Genomic DNA, 22,802 nt, shown 5'->3' with positions numbered 1-22,802 from the left:
AACCACCTAGGCGTTCTCCTGTGACCTCAACAGAGGTGGTCCAGTGAATGCTAAATGTAAAGCAATTATCTCTCACTCAACAAGCTTGGCTTCCAGGGAGGAGAAGGGAAGGAAATGGCATTCACTCAAAGATGGGCAGACAAGCATCAAATATGACACTACTTGTAGTAGATATCACGCTAAGTTTTAAATAACAAAAACAATGCCCTTGTTCTTCCATTATAAGCCATTACAAAATGGTTCACTTATAGACATAAAAGACCAAAATGTTACAAAATGAATCATTTATATTTCAAATGCTAAGATGCTGACTATTCATAACAGTCATCTTTTTTTTGGGGGGGGGTCAGGGGTCAGGGTTAAGTGACTTGCCCAGGGTCACACAGCTAGTAGTGTCAAGTGTCTGAAGCCAGATTTGAACTCGGGTCCTCCTGACTCCAGGGCTGGCACTCTATCCACTGCACCACCTAGCTGCCCCTCAACCTTTAAAGTGAAATAACAGCACTGATACCATTCCAGCTCACAAACCTTCTGCAGCATATGAACAGGATAAAGACAAAAACTGCTCTACTGGAACTCCGTGAGAGGAGAAACCATGCTCCCCTTTCCATCATGCCAGCATCCACCACAGGGTCCTGCATACGAGGGTGGTTTGGGTTTTTGCAGAGGAGGTGCTTTTACTTATATGAGATGAAGAGAATTTTTATTCCACACTACATAGTGTAGTGTGGAACTTAGTTTCAAACATACATTGTTTTCGTACATCATGAAATGCTATTTTTAAAAAGTCACCTGTAATTGGTAGAGTAACTGACCATACCCATGGGTGCTTTGTAAAATAACAAGCCACAGAACAAACATGATCCTAACGGCCCTTTTTGGACTCCCCAACATCAGGCTACCCCAGAGTTTGCTTTATGTGAGCCTAACTGGAAATGCAGTCGCCTGGAATGTAAGGCTGATATTTGGACTCATGAGTCCATTTGGTTCACCCTTTCTCTCGTGTTTCAGATGCACAACTGTCTTTCCTTTTAATCCTGACTTTCTTTACTGCTGTCTCTGAAATCACATCGAAAACATAGAACTTAGGGGCAACTAGGTGGCGTAGTGGATACAGCACCTGCCCTGGAGTCAGGAGGACCTGAGTTCAAATGTGGTTTCAGACACATAACACTACCTATGTGACTCTGGGCAAGTCACTTAACCCCAATTGCCTCACCAAAACAAACAAACAAAAAAAAATGGAGAACCTCATGGTCAAACAGGAATTTAGATTTCATCTCCCACTATGTAAGTGTCTCTTTGGTGGAATGTTATCTTCCAGAAACCTCTTGGCATCAAACAAAAGGGAACATACTGAATCAATAAGAGTTATGAGACGATCTAAAAAGAATATATATCTATGTACATTTTTTTTTATGTGTATGCTGGGGGAGGGGAAGGAAACAGAACCATGGTCGGGGGTATCCATGCTTAATGGGTAAGAGATGGAAGGCTGCCCTGCACAACACACTGAGAAGGAATGTTCTGAGAAGCCCCCGCAGAAAACAGGCAGCATGGGGTCACCAGAGCCAAGAAAAGATCCAGGAGGTTCATGTTACTGACAAGAGTGAAAAGCTACAGGGGTCAAGTAGCACAAGGACTGAGAAAAGGCCCCTATAACTAAGCAGCCGGTCACTGGAACCTTGGAGAAAGAATTTTAGTCTAGCGGAGGGTTCAAAGGCCAACTGCAACAGGTCAAGAAGTCAGTGGGGAGTGAGAAAATAGAGGCAACAAGTGTAGGCAGGAGTTCTAGGAGTTCAGCTCTGAAAGGGTGAAGGTGACAGTTTAAGGGGGTGTCAGAGTCAGGTTTTTCAGTCACACAGAGACCTGGCCATGTTTGTGGGTGGCAGCAAAGAAGCCTTTGTGTGACAAGAGATGAAGGACTAGGGAATGAGAAAAAATGACCAAGAGGTAAACCTCAGGAAGAGTTCAGCCATGTTAAGCTGAGATTGTGAATGGGCCCCCGAGTCTTATTTTAACCTCTTCTATCCCACTCATTCCTCAGCTTTTCTACAAATGTTAATATCTATGTGCTGAAATGCCTTTAAATGTGTCGAAACAGTGGGTGAAAAAAACAAGCCCAATTTCTTTCTCTTTTACTACATAATTATTTGTAGAAAACTGCACCTTAGCTGACATTCCACTAACCTAAATTAGCAAAGAATTGTCAAATCCAAGCACCACAGACACAGGGCAGAGAAGTGAAGATTCCCATGATGAATATTTACTTACAATTCTTCTCCTGGTTTTGCTTTCTTATCTGAAACCAGATAAATTGTTCCAAAGCTTCCACTTCCAAGCTTCTGCTGAAGTACATATCTCCTTGCAATCAACGTCTTTGGGAAAGTGGAAACAGTTGTTGATACACTCACACACTTGGCAGCTTCTTGGAATTTGAGCATCACTCCAAATTCTATTGAATATGTTTATTCATTTATAGAGATTTAAAACGCAGGTCTCCTAAAAAATGTTCACATTCATCCAAGTGGGGATCACAGAGCAATTCCTTAAAGATGAAAATTTCAAATGTCAGATTTGACACAGTATGCCAAAATATTAACAAAATACTCGTCTGTCACTGTCATACAGACACTGCCGCCTTGTCAGCCTCAATGAGTTCAGAACTGCACACGTGTTACCTTGAGTGCTGGTGATTCCAGCAGAGGGTGATCTACTGTATAGAAGGTGGCTTTTTTTGGGGGGGTTTGTCCAAATTTCATAAAACTGCAACTTTGCAAAAGTCCTAGAAGCTGTATCACTTCTTACTCATCTAAACACTTCAATCTATTCCTACGTGTTCACCTATTCTCCACATTCTGAATTCACATACTTTTTGGATCACAAAGAGCAAGTGCTCAAATGGATTAGGATCAAGCCAAGAAAATGCTTCTGCTGAGGGGTGGGGGAGAACCCAGACTAGAGATTTCACTGATTTAAGGAATACATTGTAAGAAAACTCCCTCTACCAATGTGAATTTGGAACAGTTCCACATTTTACAGTCTTTGAGAGGTTAAGTGAGCCTGGACATGTCAGCAGGTATCAAAGGCAGAACCTGAACCCAGGCATTCCTAATTCTGAGACTAGCTCTCTATCCATTACCCCACCAAGCTGCTTCTATGCTGGCTGCTGTAGATTTAAAATCAAGGTTTCTCTTATCATTATACCAGATAACATTTGCAGGGGCAAAGAAGGACCAGTAGGATGAAAAGAGTAATTCCTTACTCTGTATCCTAAGGAAGATCTAACTTAAATATAACAATTACATCCTATTTCTGGAATTCATTTTAACCCTCATCAAAGAACAAAAAATAAGTCACAGCATTCTCAATACACATCAATCCCCAAGTTTTATTTTAATAGTAGCTAAGGGATCTGTTATATGTGACAGTCTTAAAAAATCATCTGGAATCTTTTGAGGGCAAAGAAGTTGTAAAATGTGTGGGTTTTTTTAATATACTGGCATTGATAAAAAAAAAATAAACTATTCCAAGTTTATTAATGATTTTTAAAAAAGCTTTGTCAAATAATGATCACTAATTTGTTTTTTCATACCATATAACAGAATTTTGGAGTGAGAAGTAATATTAGCATCCAAAAAACAATGACATAGTGGAGGGAATGATTCAAGCACTCATTCCAGAGACCTGGATTCAATTCCTACCATTTATTAGCTTTGTGACCATGGAGAAGGCACTTTAAATCTTTGTCCCTCTGTTTCCTTCTCTACATAAGGTTGTAAGAAGAGCTTTGTAAACTCTAAAGTGCTATGTAAATTAGTTATTTTACAAATTGATTATTATCTAACACTCTCATTTTATAGTTGAGGAAATGAGTCCCAGAGAAGTCAAGGGACTATTAAAATGTTTGTTTTAAATGATGCAGAATGCCTGATTTTTTGGAAGCATTTTACCATATCTAACCTCTCTAAAGCCATAACAAGCTGCAAAACTGTCACTTGTAATGACAACACAAGGTGTGGAAATATTCTAAATGCCATCTGCTGTTCTGCTAACAGCCTTTGTGATTAGCAGTGGCAATTAATCATAAACACTGGACGGCTCAATCTACTGTCAAGTCTTAGGGTACTCTTGTGAAGAAGCTATCAGTAGCCTTATTTTAGAAGAATGAGCCAAAGCACAGAAGCCGATCCTTGCCCATAGCAGTACTGGGATTATCAGCTGAAAGCTCTGAGCTTTTTGTCCTCTGCTCAATCCACAATTCTCACTATAAATAAGAGATTTTTATTTCTGATTCTGTGTATTACATACCAAGAAGATACAGAGTAATTTTAAAATATTAAGATCAGGGAAATGAAACATTAGGGAAATCTATTGCATACGTGACTGAAAATAGAAGCACTTTCAAAGTTAGAAAGGATCCAAGTATACCATTTTTGTATTTACCTCTCTTTGAGTTACGGGTATCCTTTCATAAAAGGCACTTTGGCCAAGTTATCTGTGAAGAAAACTCTAGTATTTTCCTGGTGACTCATTTTCAAGATTTGACCCAGTAGGCTTTGAAAATGTCTGATTTGGAAAGTGGAATGTTAAGAGACCACTGTCCAATCAAGTCATGAATTTGTTAAGTGCTAATGTGCCAAGTAATGTGTTAAAAACCAAGGATACAGGGAAATGTAAAAACAGGGTCTCTGCCCTCAAACTAACTCATATTTTTCCCCTGTAGGCCCAAGGATTCATCTCTACCTGCCCACCTCACAAACTGAACTAGCTTTGAGGGATAGTGGCCTGTGAATTGTACTGAACTAGATTCAAATCTACCTAGCCTCTAAGCCTCAGCACTCTATGTCCACTTCCCAGATCACAGCTACGAAGCTGTAAATAGTCAATTACTAGCTGTATGACTCTGGACATCCTGCCTGCCTCGGTTTTCTTATCTGTACAATGGGGATAATGACAGCACCTGTCTCCCAGACTGTTTGTGAGAATAAAAAAGAGATACTGGTAAGAAGGTGCACTATTAATTATTATTGCTAGTTACTGAGACTTCACAAGCGTGGGCTTCCTTCTATGCAGGACACGGGCGGCCCAAGAGGACGAGATCTGCACCCGCAGCTTGCTTCCTTGCCTCATAGGACTAGAGAAGGGACCCTGGGAAGAAGGCAAGAGAGAGCACTGAGGCAGCCTCCAGAGGCCCCAGGTTTGCCAAGGCTGCCCCACAGCTCGGCCGGGCCCTGGGGAGGGGGCGACCTTTTCCAAGCCCGGCATCTCCACCCCCCGCGTCGCTTGACACCTGCAAAGGTCACCTGGAGAGCCGCGGGCAAGACGAAGACAGGGGATTCGGGAGGAAGGGCCGAGCCGCGGGCCCTGCCACGGAGCGCCGCGCCGCTCACCTTAACCTGTCCCCGTAGGAGGTGCGGGGCCGGGGGCGGCTGGGGGGGCGGGGAAGGGGCCCAAGCCTCGGGGGAGCCCCGCCCGCCTCCACCTCCTTCCCCAGCCACAGATGACGCCACGCCCCCCGCTCACGTGGCCAAAGTGTTTGAGCGGCGTCGCTAGGAGACGGCCGCGGGGAAGTGTGGGAGGCGGACATGACGGTTCGAGAGGCGGAAGCAGCTGAGGCGCCGATCCAGGGGCGGGCAAACCGAAACGCTCGCGTCTCCCCGGCCCACCGTAGCATCCCTGCCCTCGCCTGTGTCCCCCATGGCCCCGCATAAAGGGCTCCAGGGACAGCAGTTGGGGAGTGGAGCGCCTGAGAGGCTAGAGCTCTGTGGGTCACGTTACATCCGGACACTTCCGGTGCCTTAGTCTCGCGTTATCCGTGTTCCGCTGGGACTTCCGGCCGTGCGCCCCATCCTCGCAGTTTCTGCACAGCTGGGCCCCTGAGCGCACGAGGAGAAGCAGGTGGGGCCCGCGGCCGCTGCCGCCATGCGGAGGCGGGAAGGAGGTCTGGATGGAACGCTGCGGGGGGGGAGGGAGACCGGGAGGCAGACCCCCCCCCCGGGCTGCCAGGGGAGGGGAGGGGCGGAGCCCGGACTCCTTCCCTGCTCATTTCAGTGCAAGAGCAATTGTCGAGCCCCGTTTGTATGCAGGGCGGCTAGGTAGCGCGGTGGGTAGAGAGCCTGGGCTGGAGTCAGGGAGACACGAGTCCAAATCCGGCCTCAGATAACCGAGCGACCCTGGCAAGTCATTTAACCGAGTTTCCCGCAATGAATGGCCCCGGGACACCAGAAAGATGGGGTCACGTTGTCGGAACACGGGGGAAATGCCACTTGGCCGGTCTCGTTGTCGTCCTGGGCGCCCACGAGCCGCAAAGCGCATTCGTGACACTTAAATCGCTTTGTACTGAGGTTGGGAGCTGACTCCCACCGTGCCATTAGGTTACTGCTTCTTGTTCGGCCGTGTCCAATCCTCGTGGCCCCACTTGGGGTTTTCATGGCTAAGATACCAGAGTTGTTTGCCATTTTCTTCTCCGGCTCATTTTACAGATGAGGAAACTGAGGCACGCAAGGTGAAGTGACTTGCTCAGGGTCACACAGCTAGTAAGTGTCTGAAGCCAGATTTGAACTCGGGTCTTCCTGACTCCTGGCCCGGCACTGAGCCACATAGCTAGCCTTCTGGTGTGATGGACCCCATATCAGAATAGAGATTTTAAAGCAGTGGAGGAAATGATAAATTTTGATTATAGGTTTGTGAAAAATTTTTTAAAGTTACATTGTTTCCACATCCAAGTTAATGGACATATTGGGGGGAAAAAAAGGGAGGAAGTCCGTGGGCCTTGAGTTAAAAACCCATTCCTGAAGAATATTTTCAATGAAGCTTTTTAAAAAAATTTCCAAATGGCACCAACTAAAAATTATTTCTGGTGGTGGGGAAATGAGCAATAATGATTCCAAATATAATATTCATATATAAAGCAGCCGTGGGCCAAATTCTAAAATTGCAAAAGACATTTCTAAAATTCAAATTACTACTTGCCACACGAATTAATCCTTTAAGATTCCATGGGAAATGGGGCTTATTTCTAAATGATTGGTCAGCTAATTAGAATTTCAAGTGGCAGTGAAAATTTCCATTTTGTTCTGCAGAAAATGGTAATGGGATGCCAAGGGAGACTCTGGAACACCTTAAATTAGGTGTGTGCCTTCTGACAGGGAACTCCCCTGACCAGTGAAGCAACCCTGATTAGTCACATTTAATGAGGAGGTGGGATAAAAGTGTTAAGCTCCTCCTGCTAAGAAGGTGGCTTGATCTTGAAACACCTGATTTGTGTGAGTCTCCCTTCCCATCTTTGATTACCATTCACCACAACTGGTGACCAGCAAAAGTACCCCTCTGGCTTAAGGTCTCCTGGGAAATGTGCCTTCTTTGGGAGTGTATACTGGTGAAGTTTTCTCACCTGTAAAAAGGGCCTTTCTTGGGAAACCTTAAGCTGAGATTTTGAATCTCTCCTCCAGTATGAACTTTGATCTTCTCTAAGTAAGAATAATATATGATCTGTGTCTGTTCTGAGTGTTTCTATGTGCTGCAGCTTCCAGTAATTGGCTGCTCTCATGGTGAGGTTGTCAATAGCTTGTATGTTTTTATAAATGCTGAAATTATTCTAGTGAGAATCCGATTAGCGTTCTTTGAAATTCATTTTAAGAAAATTAAAAACATAGGCAGATTTGAAAGTAGTCATTATCAGTGAAGTTTCATGGGATTTTTCTTTTGTATGTATTTCCATGATTAAAAACCGAGCTGCTTTTTCCCTATTGTGGCTAATCAGCAGGAGAGGGGAGGGTGGTGATGGTAGCTTGTCTTTGGCCCTAACCCGCCAATTTGTTTAGGCTAGGAGAAAAGGTCTCCAGGTTCTAAAACACCCCCTCTCCCCTTGCCTTTCATTAGCATAACCAGAGTACCAGGCCTGTAGGTAGGCTTTCCAGCTGAACCACATGACCCTTTGGGAGGGATTCCTGAAACCTTAACAGGAGACCTTAACCTTGGAGACCATATCTTACAAAAAAAAATGAGTAAGAATTTTGGTGTTTTTGTTCCTTTTTTTAAGAAAGATTCTTCATAGTATGGGACAAGGAAGAACTGCCCATTGAACCAGTGATGACAAAAAAAGCAAGTGATTAAGTTCTGTGGCATTTGGTCTAAGGCAAAAACAATTGAGTTGGGGAGTCGCTGTGGCCCAGGTGTGGCTCTTTTAATTATCAGACATTGAAAGACTGAAGGCTAGTTATACAGGACAGAAACCCCAAGCACACAAGCAACTACTACCTTTGGAGTAGATTGATGGATGTGTAGCCACGAAAATTTAGTCATCTGATAGCATCTGCTCATTTTCTCTCTAGGTCCTCGACCCTGCTTTACTTGCTTCCTCCCTTACTCCTTCAACCCTGCCTGCGTCTTTGATGTTGCCTCCAGCCTGCCTTACCCCCTTCCTCTCCAACTCCCTGGCTTCTCTTGGCCCATTCCCCCTTACCTAACTATCCCACCCTGCCAGCTTCTTCTGTGAAGTCTCCTGATGCCTGCCTGTTCCAGAGCTACTCTGGAAATTGCAGCTCAAAGAAGCCCTACGTGGTCCCCAGTTGTGGCCAATGAATCTGAGAGACAGTGCTCCAAGTAATGAAGAAATTCATTTACTCAATCAGTTGGCCAACAATCAATAAATTAATGGTCAGTGATTGGCTGGCCTATTTAATAAACTAATTTCTTCATTACTTGGAGCCCTGTCTCAGAATTTTCATTCACCACAGTTCACAAAACAGGTGGACAGTAGGGCGTCATGAGTACATTTTCTTCTAGAATACAACCTTCCAAACTTAATAAATTGTCTTTCATTCGCTCTCCCACCTCACCTTGTGTTTCTTGTTCTTCTAATTTAGATAAATTATGAAACTGAAATTTATTTTTTTACCTTTGGATTTATGTTTTGAAAAAGGGTCCCTTTTTTTTTTCTTTTTGTGAGGCATTTGGGGAGGGGGGGGGAGGTGTTAAGTAACTTGCCCAGGGTCACACAGCTAGTAAGTGTCAAGTGTTTGGTCTGAGGCCGGATTTGAACTCGGGTCCTCCTGACTTCAGGGCCAGTGCACTATCCACTGCGCCACCTAGCTGCCCTTTAGTTGATTTTTAGGATGGTGGAAAGTACTGTCTTTTATACCCAGTGTCCCAAAAGTCTTAATGCCATTTTAAGCCTGGGACAGATATCCTGTAGAGTCTTCAGGATTTCAACAACTTTATTGAAAATTTGGTGCATGTTTTTTTATCTTGAAGGCAGTTCCTTAGAGCATCGGTATGGGTATCCGTGGACTAATGAGCTATGTGGAAGATCACAGTAATCAATTCTTCGTTGATCTGAAGTTGAGGGACACCAAAATTATCATTGATGGTTATGCACTTTTCCATCGACTGTGTTTTGATTCAAATGTGGACCTCCGGCATGGGGGAGACTATGATTCTTTTACTGATGTTACGCAGAGATTCTTTGAATCACTCTTTGCTTGTAAAGTTCATCCATATGTTGTATTAGATGGAGGTTGTGACGTTTCAGATAAAAAGTTCCTCACCTTAAAAGACAGAGCCCGGGAGAAGATCCAGGTGGCACATTCCCTTTCTGTTGGTGGGAGAGGAAATCTACTGCCATTACTCATCCGAGAAGTATTCATTCAAGTCTTGAACAAGCTTCATGTAGACTTTGTCCAGTGCTTCTCAGAAGCCGACAGAGACATTATGACACTTGCTAACCATTGGAATTGTCCTGTATTAACGATGGATAGTGATTTTTGCATTTTTGACCTGAAAGCTGGCTTTTGTCCTCTGAATGGTTTTCAATGGAAAAACCTGACCGTGATTAAAGATACACTTCACTGCTATATCCCTGCCAGATGCTTCTCTGTAGATAAGTTCTGCAGTCATTTCAACAACATGAATAAAACCCTGCTGCCTCTCTTTGCTGTGCTGTGTGGTAATGACTACATCAGTTTGCCTGCCCTGGATACAGTCCTCAATAGAATGAGTTTCACCCCTGGAACCTCCAACATGAAAGGGAGAAAGCACCAGCGGATTCTGGGACTCCTGAACTGGCTGTCTAATTTTGATGACCCTCCTGAAGCCTTAAATACTTTTGTGAAGTACCTGAAAATGAATGATAGGGATGTGGTTAGAGAACTACTTTGTGGTTCAATGGAGGAATATCAGCCATCTCCAGTGAAGCTGCAGGAGTTCTTCCAGCTTGGCGCTTATGTATCTCCCTGCGCCACCAACCTGGGCTTACCTGAATGGATACAGCTGGCTTTGGCGAAAGGGCAACTTTCTCCTTTCGTTTGCGATGCTTTGTCGTTACGGCGGACTATTCTTCATACACAGGTGGAGAACCTGCGGCGTCCAAGTGCCCACATCGTCTCTGTGTCCATTCGGAAAGTCATCTATGGGCTTCTTCAGAATTTTTCTCCAGATCTAAATAATGTATCCCAGAGCACAGTGTCTAAACAACCAATGGCTTTCAGTGAGGTAGAAAGAATTGATAAGAATATTGGAACAGTAGTTACCCATGCAGTGAGGCTCTCAGAGGAATATCGGGAATTAGGCAGATTGACCGAGGTAAGTGGTTCAGGACTGTGGTATCAGTGGCCCTGCATATGGGAGCTGTAGATCATTAGTGACCGTTTCATATTCTAGAATGTGGGTTGTATGAGTCACAAAAAAATCTAGAGCCTTTTGCCCCCAGTAGTAATAGGGTGAGGAACGAGGGAGAAAGACAATGAGTTAAGTTTTGGACGTGTTGAGTTTAAGAAGTCTACTAGACATCCAGTTTGAGGTGTCTGAAAGGCAGTTGGAGGTCAGCAGAGAGGTTGTGGGGCTGGATAGGTAGATTAAAAAATCATCAATAGAGGTGGAAGTTAATCCGTGGGAGCTGATGAGATGATTGAGTGAGGTGGTGGAAAGGGAGAAGAGAAGAGGACAGAATCCTGAGGGACACGTGCAGTTAGAGGGTGTGATCTGGAGGACCCAGCCAAGGAGAGATTAAATGACTTGTCCTACATCCTAATGAGGCGAGTAGAATCAGCCTGAACACCCACATCCCCCAACCCCTAGGGTGGCGTCCTTTCCCCTATACCACACTACCTTTACCGGGGCAGAGAACAGTAATAAAAACCATCCTCATTCGTTGGAGTGGTGAGGGACCTTAGCAATAAGATCACGAGTCCCAGAAAGTCTTCATGGAGTGAGTTGTAAGCATCTTATGGGGGACACACTATATAATCCAGTATAACAGATGGGAAAAGTTACTTGGTCACAAACCACAAAACCTATGTCAGGTCCATTACTCTTTCCATTCCACCACTGCCTCCAAAGCAGTGTGTAATAGGGGCCGGGAGTGGCGTAAAGTGCTTGGCACAGTGTAGAGAAAGGGAGAGATGTCTCTGTCCTCTGGCTAGAGTCATGAGGAAAGGGACTGTAGAGGGGGGAGCGCGGATGTGGTCCTTGCACAGCGGGTAGGATTTACTTTGTGCAAGTGGTGATGTAGAAGGCACGGTGTGGCCAAAGGCGTGGAGGTGAGAGAAGCACGCAGGCAGGCCAGTCGGTGCGGCTGTGTTCTGCATAAAATCCATCCTCTCCCGAGGCCTGTTCCTTCTTACCTGTTTTCTGCCACTGGGCCCACCATCTTCCCAGTCTCAGACTTAAAACTTTATTTAGTTATTTAAAGCTAGGATCTCAGCAGCTTAGAAAAAACACTGGCTCTGGAGTCAGGAGTTCAAATCCTGCTCCTGAAACCAGCTCTGTGACCTTGCACCCTTCCCCTCCTTCAGCCTCAGTTTCCTCATCTCTAAAGTGAAGGGATTGGGCCAGATGGCCTGTCAGGCCACCTCTGGCTGTAGTCTGTGAACCTATGAACAGACTGAATTTTCATAAAAATAACACCTACCTCAAAAGTTTTGTGTAAGAATCCAGTTAAACGAGGTATGCTATATGGAAGGCATTTGGTAAGCCTTCAAGGGCTCTGCAAGTGTTAGCTATTTTTGTCCCCCATAGCTTCAAGCGTGGTCCTTTCGTTCAGTATTTAACACCTTTTTGAAGAGATAAGCTTAACAGTTGAAACTAATGTTTCATTTATGTTGTTTAGTCCTATATTTGCACACAAGAAAAAGCGTCAGGTTTCTCTAAACATGACTGAGACCCTGTGTGCTGTGTGTTTTCAGCTTTCTCTCTCTAAGCGTAAGATTCTTCTGCTAGAAACCCTGAAAGTGAAAGAGGGCATCTTGGACCCGATTCCTGCTTCCTTGAAGCTGCCTATCGCTGTCACTTGCTTTTGGTTGCAGTCCTTAGAAGCCAAAGTGAAACGATATCATGTGCAAGCTTTACTGATGGGAATGCTGTGTGGGCAGTTGCACAAGATGACCAGTGAGCCTGGTGGGTATCTGGAGTCTACAGCATGTGTTATTCCAGGAACTCATTTATACTATACTTGAAATTTTAAAAAGGTGGGGCCAGGGAGAGAGGGGGATATTCTTTATCAATTCATAGCTTCTAATGTGATGGGACCAACATCTGCCCCATCGATGCTCCCTGACCCTTCACCTTTACAGGTAGCTTATGCAAATGATGTTTTTGATATAAAGAACATTTGCCAGTTTCATTTTTTCCTCCAAATTCAGAGATAATGGTCATTATATTTCATGCCAGTTCAGGAGTGATTTCTTTCCTGAGAAGGTTATTTATCACTGCTCTCTGTGATAAGACAAATACCTACAATTACCGAGAATTGTATAGTTCTATTCTAGCTATGCTGTCATCTTTAGTCTTTCCCCCCATAATCATCAGTTAATATATGAGCAGTAATGGAAAAAACAGCATCAGCTTCTCTTTTTTCTGCTATAAATAGTCATTTTGAGGACACTTAATTGGCATAGGAGCATTCTTTATACAATGAAGGTGTGCGATTCTTTTGAAGAATACTCCCTTTAAAAGGCATGAATATGACAGCTTTTCTTCACCCAAGTGCAGCAGCAGTGCTGGTTACTGTCTGAATTTGTCAGCAGTTACCTACTTTCATAAGACATTATTTTTTTTCCAGAATAATTTAAATGAAAGAATCAAAGAAATGGGACCCTAAGCCTTGTACTAAAATGCCCACGAGTTTTTATACTTAGAAGGCTCCTTGTCTTCACTTTATCATCTCATAAGTTTATAGATACGTATGAGCCTACTTGGAGCTAGAAAGCAAAAGAAGCCAACGTTGCCTCACTGTTGTGGTGTTTTTTTAACCCTCATGTTTCATTTTTTCTGCTGAGTAAAAGACATGTAAGAAAAGACCTAAGAGCAAAATCTGCTAGCTCTCTTGCCAAACCCAATAGGACACGTGTCAAGAGTGTGTCCATTTTCCTTTAAGGGTTGTGGATACAGAGCATGGGCAGCCTCAGTGCCCTCCTGCTCATAAGTTTGAAGCAGGGTAGGGCCTTTATGTGTTTTTCAGGTGGATCATACTGCCCCCGTGTACATAGACTCTCCCTCTGGTACCTGCAGAAGCTGTGATCATTCAGTTTGGGCTCCCATTCCTGTTAGATTTTAACTTTGCCCTTTGATGCCAGCATGAAGGTATCTTCTGTTCCATTGAAGTGGTTTTTACCTAGATGAGTGAGCTGTCGCACTCTCTTTTGTGGCTTTTATGAAAATAGATTTCAGGTAGACTCTTATGAAGAAAACATTAATTTACATTTCACAGACCAAACGATTTAGAGGACGGAGGCATAGGCTTATATGGTATAAGACTTTGTCCTGGAAACTGTTCTAAGCCAAGTATTCGGCACAGTTAAGTTTAAGATTCAGAAGAGAATTTTCAGTAGAGTATTTGAATTCAAATGCCTTCAAGGCTCAGGTATTTAAAATTAAAGTAGCAAAGTGTCAGAGTAGAGAAGATTTTTCACAATTTAAAAATGGTGTTTCCATTTGGTCATTGCCTTTGAGTCTGTATAGGTAGAGACTATCTGAAAGCCTTTGCAAACACTACGTTCTTTTTCCTCTAGACAATGAGGGATTGCATGTGGATGGAGCTAAGCTGCTGTGTGACCAGTTTCTTAAAGTGAAAGAAAATAAACTCCAAAGAAAATTGAATTTAGATACAGCCCATGTTTTCTGTCAGTGGCAGTGCTGCCTCCAGATGGGATTCTATCTCAATCAGCTTCTGTTGACACCTTTACCAGAGCCCGACCTCACATGGTAAGATAAGCCAGTTGCAATAACTCCAGGCCCAGAAAAGTGCAGAAGAGAGGGATAAGGATTGGATTTCATTTTGGCGGGGAGGGGATTAGGACTCTTTCACTTCAAGCCCACTGTTGTGACGATAGCAAAATAATTATTTCCTGGTCTTTGTCTGTTAATGGGTCAGTTTGGTTATTTTTCAAAAGCAGTATTGTCTTTCCATCCTGAGAGAGCTCTAGACAAGTAAATTCATAGTGCCAGACCAAAAAATTAGGACTTGTTCTATAATTGGTCAGTTTGGGCCCCCGAGTCTAGATGTTTTGTTCTGTTTTGGGTGGTAAGTCCCCACCACACTCCTATGAAGTTCTAGCAATTTTTCTGTAATTAAGTCTTAAAAGAATTAGCTGGAACACTGAAAAATTTAGTGGTGTGGCCATGGTCACTCTGCTTATGTGTATCAGAAGCAGAACCTAGGTCCAGGTTTTTCTCATTTCAGAGTCAGCTCTTTAGGGCAACATGATACAGTGGAAAGAACCCTGACCTCCAGAGGCAGGGAACCTAGGTTCAAATTTCACTTCTGTAACTTTGCCAAGGTCCCTTAAATGCCATGAGGCCATTTCTTTGCACTGGATGGCCTGAGAACCATTCCAGCTCCGTATCTATCCCCTGTGTCGTGCCTGTCTCTTCAATGGACATACCTAACCAGTTTCTACTGTTGAGCGATAGTTGTTTTAAAATGAACTACTTGATCTTATTTCTAATAACTGGCTTTTCTAATCTAGCGAGTTTGTTTTGAATTTGTTGACAAGCCTGCTTAACCCTGACACCATCTGTAACCTGAATTTCTAGCATTTTACTCATTAAGTACATTAGATGCTTCCAGATCAAGACTGACTTTTGTGACCTTTCCATCCTCAACGGGACTGTGACCAGAAGTTAGTTCTTTTAGGCAAGACTTTACACAGTTTCAGAAGTAAATAAATAGAAGGATCCCTTGGGTTATCTAATTGGAATTTTCACCCTACTGTGGCTTACTGCAAAATGCCAAAATTCTCAGTGCAGTTTGAAGCTATAGTATCTGCCTTCTCGTCCCTCAATGAAAGCAGTGACATGCTTTCTTTTCTACTTGGACAGGCTCTACAGTGGGACTCTTGTCCATGGACTTTCTCAAGAACTTTCTACTTCATCCTCAGCAGAAAGTATCTTGAGCGTGTGCCCAAGAGCAAGGCAACTTTATAACCAGCTGTTCCATGCCCTGAAATCTGCTGTCCCCTCAGAATGCCTTTCCCAGAGGGAAAAGTTAAAAGCAAAAAAGAAGAAACAGAGGAAGAATGATGCCAGCCAGACAAAGTACCGAGTGGGCGTCTCCCTGGGAACCAGGTCCTTATGTGATCATGTCAGCAACAGTTTTGGGCTTCTCACAGTAGATGACTCTGAGGATTAAGGTCAGGGGTCACAGCTGGAGTAAGTCCAGAAGTGTTTTCAGTCTCATGGATGGTGATTGTCCAAGTCGTTTCCTTCCAGAGATCAAGCTTTCAGGTTTATTCTCTAAATCAGTCATGCTGCAGGGATTTCAGTACACCCATCGCTTGGTAGTACTCAGTACAGTTCGAACTTGGGGAAGATGTCAGTATAAAATAATTACTTGAAATCTCTTTCATGGTCCCCTTTAGTTGGCTAATAGTTATAACAGATTCTTGAACTACAGCAGCTCTGGCTGTGTGTGGGTGTATATATGCAAGTATGTACATGTATAGATGGACACATACATACATATATATACACACACACACACACACACACACACAGAGATTTTTTTTTTTAAGGTTTTATATTCTACACATCCTGTTAAGCCCCCTGTAATATGTATTTTACCCCTGAGAATGCTACAATGTAGCCTTGGAACTGCCACAGATTAACTATTACAGGGAACCAGGTAATTGCTATTTCTAAAATTATTTATTTTTATAATATTTTTTATATGTTTTCATATGCCTTTTACACTGAAAAATAAAATTTCATAGCATAAAACCAAAATGGTTTGGTCGTGTATATTTTATTGCAGCTAGAGCATCCCAGACACCTCCCTTGTACCTGTGTTTTAATCATTAGACCGTAAAGAGAGTAACACTGGGACTGTACCATGGAAGAGAGCACAGTCTTCAGGGAAAGGTTGTCAGTCTAGCTGGCTCAAAATTTTCAAAGAGCGATTTTCATCTGACTCCGACTTTGGCCTTAAGCTGTTAGCTCTGGACTTGCTGCATGAGTGTTTTTTGGCATGGGATTATCTATAAATTAATCTCATACCTGTAATGCATTTGAAAATGGATTAAGGTGGTTACTGGTGAACTAGGTCTGAGGTAATACGATTTAGTCTTTTAGGAAGTGGGAAACACAACAAGCTGATGTGAAAATGAATTGGGCAGGAGCTTTGGGACAGACAGCTATTGGTGTTTTTTAAATAGTCTCTAGATAAACAAGTTCCTTAAAGCCTTACATGCAAATTTATGTTTCTTAATTGGTCATGAAACTGTTTTCATATTTTTATACATTATTCATTTTGGTTTTACTCACTAGGGAATTTAACTTATTTAATGATTATCACTGGCATTTAAATACTTGGTGGTCATTATACATTCATAAGCTACTGGGAATTTGGGAAAAGTATAATAAAACAGAAAAGGCTAAACAGCACAGCAAGCATTCATTAGTATAAATAAAAGCACAATCAGATCTATGGAAAGGAGAGAAGAAAGAGATTACACACACTAGGATGTGGGAAGTTATTACTGAGGGCAAGGTATGGTTGGCAGCAGCCTCCTATAGGTCACTCTGATAAGTAATCACTCTCAAGCCATCTTCTATCTACAAGCACCAACCAAATCCCTCCAAGGCAAGAAATTAGTGGATGAAATGTAGGCCTTAATTTGTTGTCTGGTTATTTGCTTCCTATTGGCAGGATTTTTAAAAAAATCTCACTACGAGGGAGAAGAGAACTGAAAGATGTTAAGTGTTGTTGTATGTCTACAGTTAAAATATTCTAATAATTTTTTCCATGTAAATTAACACAAGTTTTAAAAGGCCATTGGCAACAAAAAAAAGTTTCTATGTAAGGTTTTTTTTTTAAAGCTGATTTAATAACTAGTGATAATTTCCCCCATCAGTCAGGACTTAGTGAGCATGAGGTGAGGATGTTATTGCCAATCTTGTTAAGACCTGGACATTCTCTAACTTCCAGTTGCTTGATAAGTAGTGATAAAGGACAAGTCTCTGTGTCCATCCCACCCTTAGACTCTCCAGGCTCTCCTGCTCTTCTACTTTTCTTGGGATGGGCTTTGCTCACACACCTCACCTACGCTCAAGAAGGTGGCCACGCTGCTACAACTCGACTCTTGGGGACCAAGAAGAATACTACTGGGAGGATACTATTTAGGAAAGTAGCTCCTGAGCCCTCACTGATATGCTTCCTGTTTAAACAAATCAATCACAATGATATGATTAATTCAAACATGAAACGTTTGCCCAATGAGAAAATGGGCAAGAATCATCAAAACATAACAGTTCAACCATAAACCTGGGTCACACTCTCCCACCAATGCATAAAGGGGAGGATGGACACAAACTTGGAGAAACTCATCAGTGAAGCACATCAGTAGGGAACCTCATGTGCGTGGGGCAACTCACATCACAACCAGACACCATTACAGGCCTGGATGTTTCTGGTCCTTTTAGGGAACAGTCCATACCGTAGCTCCTTTGGGACAGAACCCTACCCTGAGCCTCTCTTTGTCTTCCTATTGGATGAAACTGCTTCTCTGCCAATCTTGGGCTTGAAGTAGTTAAATTCTTTTAGCTTACAGCAGCGGTAAGTCTGGGATCTTCAGGCTTCCCAAGTCGACTTTCTGGGCTCTCTTTTGTTATCTCAGATGCTGTGAATTAAAAGCTGTCTTCTCAAGTAGTTTCTGATACTTCAAATCAGGGTCACCCCATGTCTGATTTGGGTTGAGAAACCCCAAATCTAACTTCAGTCAGATATAACAAAAATACTTAATATCCAGTAGTCCCTTGGTTACAGAACAGTTCTTTGATTCAGAGTTTCCCAGCGATAAATCTTCTGATCCTAAAATGCTGCTTGCAAATTATTTGTTGGGACACCTAAACTACAACTATCTTTACTATTTGCCAGAGCCTTCACCTCTGGGAGCCGTGCTTTCATTCACCTCCTTTGAGAACTCTTCCTTTATCACCTTTATCTAAGGGGCTCCTTTTCTCCCATTAATTTTAGTGATTTTCCTCAAGCTGCTTTTTTAAGTATGTCACACAAAATGTCCTTTTTCCTGGTCTTTTCAGTAAACAAAATATCCCCATAAGAAAAAGACAGTAACTTAACACTTGTAATTGATCTGTTTTCAAATTTCCTGTTCTTCTGTACAGCTTATGACCTTGAGATGGAACTGGGGTGAATTAAGGATTTTATATAAATGGCTTCTACTGATCCAGATTGGAGCCTAAATTCAGATTTTTCTTACAATTACTTAAAAAAAAAAAGCCAGACCTGTAATTCCAATGTAAAGAACTCCTGATGATCAAACTCCCTCTACCAACAGAAATCTGCAACTGTTCTGATCTTAGTCTTACAGAGTTGCCTAGTGGCTCTTAGAGGTTATAATTCCTTGTTTCACAGAGCCTATATATATCAAAAATGGGACTTCAACCCAAGTCTTGGCATTTCTGAGCCTGCCTCTCTGTGTTATTTACTGCACTTTTATTTCCCACTCCCTATTCTAAAATCCTTTATTTGGTAACTGGCTAGCACCTTCTCAGATTTCACACATTCTTCTGAAAGGCTTCCTATCTTTGCTACTCTGTGTTGTACTGGGTATTTTTAGTAACCTATAACATGGCCTAGAGATTCTGGGCTCACTGCATCTGACTTCAAATCCAAAACTCATTACGTTATATTATGCTGTATCATCTAGAGACAATCTCTTAAAACATTCTACGAGCTCCAACTCCATAATTAAAAGATGTCTATGTTAATAGTGATACAGTCAGCCTATATATCATAGCAACATGAAAAGACTAACGTGATCTTCTGAAGCTTTCTGATGTCTACAATTAATTCACTTCCGCATTAAATGAGGTGTGTCTGAAGTTAGTGATTGAAGTTTACTTTTTTCAGGAGAGGAATATTATTTTGTATGAAGGATCACAATTTCAGAGGTGGAAGGAACCTCACTGGTCACCTATTCTAACCCACATCTGAAAAAGAATTCCTCCTACACCATACCCAACAATAGATCCTCCAGTCTTTGGTTTAAGACCTCCAACCAGGAGAAACTCATTGCAAACTGAAGTAGTCCAATCCCCTTTTTCATGTTAGGACATTTTTCCTTACATCAGGATTAAATCTATCTCTCTTCTTCCCACTGTGGCCAAATAGAGCACGTCTAGTCACATTTTCAAATTTCCTTTTAAGTATTTGAAGACAGCAAACGTCCCATTCTAGTCTTCCCATTTCTCCCATCGGATTTTCTCAAGCTAAAGATCCTCAGTTGTCTCAAATGACCCTCACTTCATGGATTGAAGAGCCTTTGCTCTTCCAGTTAACCTTCCTTTGGTGTCCGGCTTATCAATGTACTTCCCAATTTGTAGTGCCTAGGACTGGATACAATATTATAGCTATGATCTAGCTAGGTCACAATTATATTGAGACTCTCATCTCGCTAGGACTGGAAGCTGTGTCTCTCGTTCTCAAGTCCTCTCATTAATTCCATCTGTGACATTCAAAGTCATGAAGTCTGAATAAACACTTGTATCTCCTCCTCCTATTAGAACATAAGCAGGTCATTATCATTACCATTCATGCCCGTTTCCAATTGCTCAAATGTACTGACACCTGTTGGCTTCTCTCTGTGTTTGCATTTCAAAATTTTAGTTCAGCTCTGGTCTTTTCATCACATAGTATAGAATGCTTGAAAGCCTTCTATTCCATTAAAGGTCTATTTTCTTTTCCACACACAAAAAAATTCTACTCAGACTTTCAAGGTAAATAATTCTTTTTTGTAAGTCTTCAATTTTTTCCCTTTTGGAATTCCTTATTTCAAGATTTTTCTCTCCTTTGTATTGTAGCTGTCAAGTCTTGTAAGGTAATGAGTGTGACTTCTTGTTACTTGAACATTTTCTTTCTGGATGCTTGCTCTATGTGTGTATGTGTATCCTGGAAGCTCAGGATTTTGGATATGGCACTCCTGGAATTTTCATTCTAGGATTTCTTTCAAGAGGTGATCAGTAAATTCTATTTTCACTTTACCTTCTGGTTATGGATAGTTTTCATTTATAAATTTTTCTTTTAAACAGAAGTTAGGCTTTCTTTTTGGCCACAGTTTTCAGGTAATCTAATTACCTTTAAATTGTCTTTCTTTGACCTATTTTTATGTCATTTGTTTTTGAAAGCAGATACCTTAAATTTTTTTTTCAATCTTTTGATTTTGTTTTAGCTTTTCTTATTATCTCATGGAATAAATGATTTCTCTTTGGCCTATTCTAATCAGTTCATAGGACAACTTCCTATTTTTCTTCCAGAAGCTAGATAAGGTTTTCTGCCTTCTTCACCAAAGTATGTATATTCCTTCCAATTCTTTCTTCCAGAGCTTTTAACTTACAGTTTCATATTTCATCTTCTGTTTAATTTCTTCCAGGTACTCTTGTAGTCTTTGTAGCCAACCTTATTTTTTTCTCTTAAATTCCACTTATAGTTGTAGTAGAAGCATTTTCTTCTTATAGATTTATCTCTTGGATATCTTATAATCCACAATACTTCTTCAGAGTATTCAGCATCTTCCATTTATTCATATTAACGACCTGAGTTCCTGGTTTGGTGCTTGGGGTCAGGCTTTTCCTGCTCACAAACTCATGAATGGAGTGCTCAAGAATGATTTGGTCCTGACCTCAGTTTTCCAACCTCCTGGCTTTTCCCTCACCTGGTATGTGCACCCACAGCTCTAGCAGCTTTCAATGGGAAAGCTCTATGATCTTTCTGACCCATGAGGATGTCCCCAGTTATGGCACTGCTGCAGTCTTCTGACCTCCTAGAACATACCCTATCAGAAGACCCAGTTATCCATCTACCTTATGGCTTCCCCTGCCTGGATGCTACTGCTAGTATCTAGCCTGTTTACTTGAGATCATGCTAGATGTTCTGTATCACCTACAGCTTACGGCCTTCTCTTTGTAATGTCCTACATTGAATAAAATAGCTTATTAGTGTTTCTCTTTTAATTTCTTCATCTTTATTTCTCCTTTGGAATAGCATATTTTATATTTGATATCAAGTTTGATCTGTTGTCCATTTTAGATTATTGCTGTCATAAAAAAATGGGAGAGCTAGGCACCTATTTGATTTTACACACAGTCATCTTAATTGGATGGCAGAGTAGATTCTTTAAAAAATGCCCATTTCATTGAACTGAATTGAGCAGCAAGAAGATTGGCTTAGTTAGACAAAAATGAAAATCAAGGTGGGTAGGAATGATGGGGCCAAAAGGCCCCAAAGGCTAGGTTAAGGAATTTAGATCTTATGTAGTATGTGTAGCTCATGTTTGAACAAAAGGATGACAGCTTTGTTTAGGTCAACATGACCTTTCTTAGCTGGTCTCCTAGCTTCCAATTTCTGCCTACTCTAATCACTCTTTTAGACACAGCTGTTAGAATGATTTTTCTCCAACACCATTTTCTCACTGATAGTGCAAGTACTATAATTGCTATTTTACAGACAAGAGTTTGGTATCCAAGGTAGACAACTAAAAAAAATATAAGACCAAAAGCCATTTTCCCTAGCTGCATCAAAGGATACGAACAAACAGTTCTCAAAAGAATTGCTGCAGAGTATTCACAACCACGTGAAAGAATATAGCAAATCACCAATAACAAAAATGCCAATCCAATCAATCCTGAGGTTTCACTTTCCATCCAGCCAACTGGCAAATATGACAAAAGATGGGAAATCCTTCCTTAATGGTGGAGAGGCTGTGGAAAGACGGGCACACTAACGCAGTGTTGGTGGAGTTATAAATCAGTACAACCATTCTGGAAAGTAATTTGTAATTATGGAAATAAAATTACTAAAATGCTTTGACCCAGAGATTCCCATTGTAAGGCATATACCCCAAAAAAGTCAATGACAAGAACAACGGTTCCATATACACCAAAATAATTATAGCAACATTTTTTTTGGTAGCAAAATTGGAAGAAAAGTAGATCAATTGAGAAATGGATAAACAAGCTGTACACGAATGGAATGGAATATTACTATGCTGTGAGAATTGACAAATATAACCAATATCGATATTCCATAAAAAGCATGGAAAGATGTATATGAACTGATGCAAAGTGAAGTCATCAGAGCCAAGAAATCAATGTATACAACTACGACAATGTAAAAAAAAGCACTACCACAAAACAATTAAAACTGAATATTTACACAATTACAAAGATCAAGCTTGGCCCCAAAGAAAAGACAGGAGAAGACCCTCGTACCTCCTCTTTGGCAGAGGCTGGGAACCATAGGCATGGAACATTGCATATAACATCAGAGTATTTTTGAAATATTAATCCAT

At 41.7% G+C, this 22,802-nt stretch overlaps 2 protein-coding genes across 8 annotated transcripts in view; one reads left to right on the top strand and one right to left on the bottom strand.

Annotated features, from left to right (window-relative positions):
• The window catches only part of NEK11 (NIMA related kinase 11), a 374,166-nt gene extending 368,668 nt beyond the window's left edge, over nt 1-5,498 (bottom strand). For 2 of the 6 annotated variants that reach the window (XM_078151551.1, XM_078151550.1), the window contains exons 1-2: nt 5,307-5,496; nt 2,275-2,548 (exon numbers count right to left, since the gene is read on the bottom strand). In XM_078151551.1, the coding sequence (XP_078007677.1) occupies nt 2,275-2,444 (170 nt within the window). In that variant the 5' untranslated portion in view covers nt 2,445-2,548; nt 5,307-5,496. Of the gene's footprint in view, nt 1-2,274; nt 2,549-5,306 lie in introns of all 6 variants that reach the window. The other 4 variants (XM_078151556.1, XM_078151557.1, XM_078151559.1 and 1 more) reach the window with 4 other exon arrangements.
• A 37-nt stretch (nt 5,499-5,535) lies between these two features.
• ASTE1 (asteroid structure-specific endonuclease 1) lies at nt 5,536-16,221 on the top strand. Of its 2 annotated transcripts, none has more exons than XM_020987264.2 (5): nt 5,536-5,901; nt 9,259-10,584; nt 12,186-12,396; nt 14,010-14,202; nt 15,319-16,221. In XM_020987264.2, the coding sequence occupies exons 2-5, from the start codon at nt 9,280-9,282 to the stop codon at nt 15,626-15,628; spliced, it is 2,019 nt and encodes a 672-aa protein (XP_020842923.1). In that variant the 5' UTR covers nt 5,536-5,901; nt 9,259-9,279; the 3' UTR covers nt 15,629-16,221. The 2 variants fall into 2 exon arrangements, with proteins under 2 accessions (XP_020842923.1, XP_020842924.1); XM_020987265.2 differs by having other exon boundaries at nt 5,536-5,944.
• Nucleotides 16,222-22,802: the final 6,581 nt, after the last annotated feature.

Source organism: Phascolarctos cinereus, unplaced genomic scaffold, assembly GCF_003287225.1.
Source record: "Phascolarctos cinereus isolate Bilbo 61053 unplaced genomic scaffold, phaCin_HiC Scaffold_1;HRSCAF=81, whole genome shotgun sequence".
Taxonomy (NCBI): domain Eukaryota; kingdom Metazoa; phylum Chordata; class Mammalia; order Diprotodontia; family Phascolarctidae; genus Phascolarctos; species Phascolarctos cinereus.
This window is presented reverse-complemented; position numbering and strand designations above follow the sequence as displayed.

Bases quoted from the DNA above. Each gene is read 5' to 3' on its own strand.
- ASTE1 (XM_020987264.2), top strand. From the start codon at position 9,280: ATGGGTATCCGTGGACTAATGAGCTATGTGGAAGATCACAGTAATCAA. The intron at 10,585-12,185 runs GTAAGTGGTTCA...GTGTGTTTTCAG, and splicing joins AATTAGGCAGATTGACCGAG to CTTTCTCTCTCTAAGCGTAA. The intron at 12,397-14,009 runs GTGGGTATCTGG...TTTTTCCTCTAG, and splicing joins CAAGATGACCAGTGAGCCTG to ACAATGAGGGATTGCATGTG.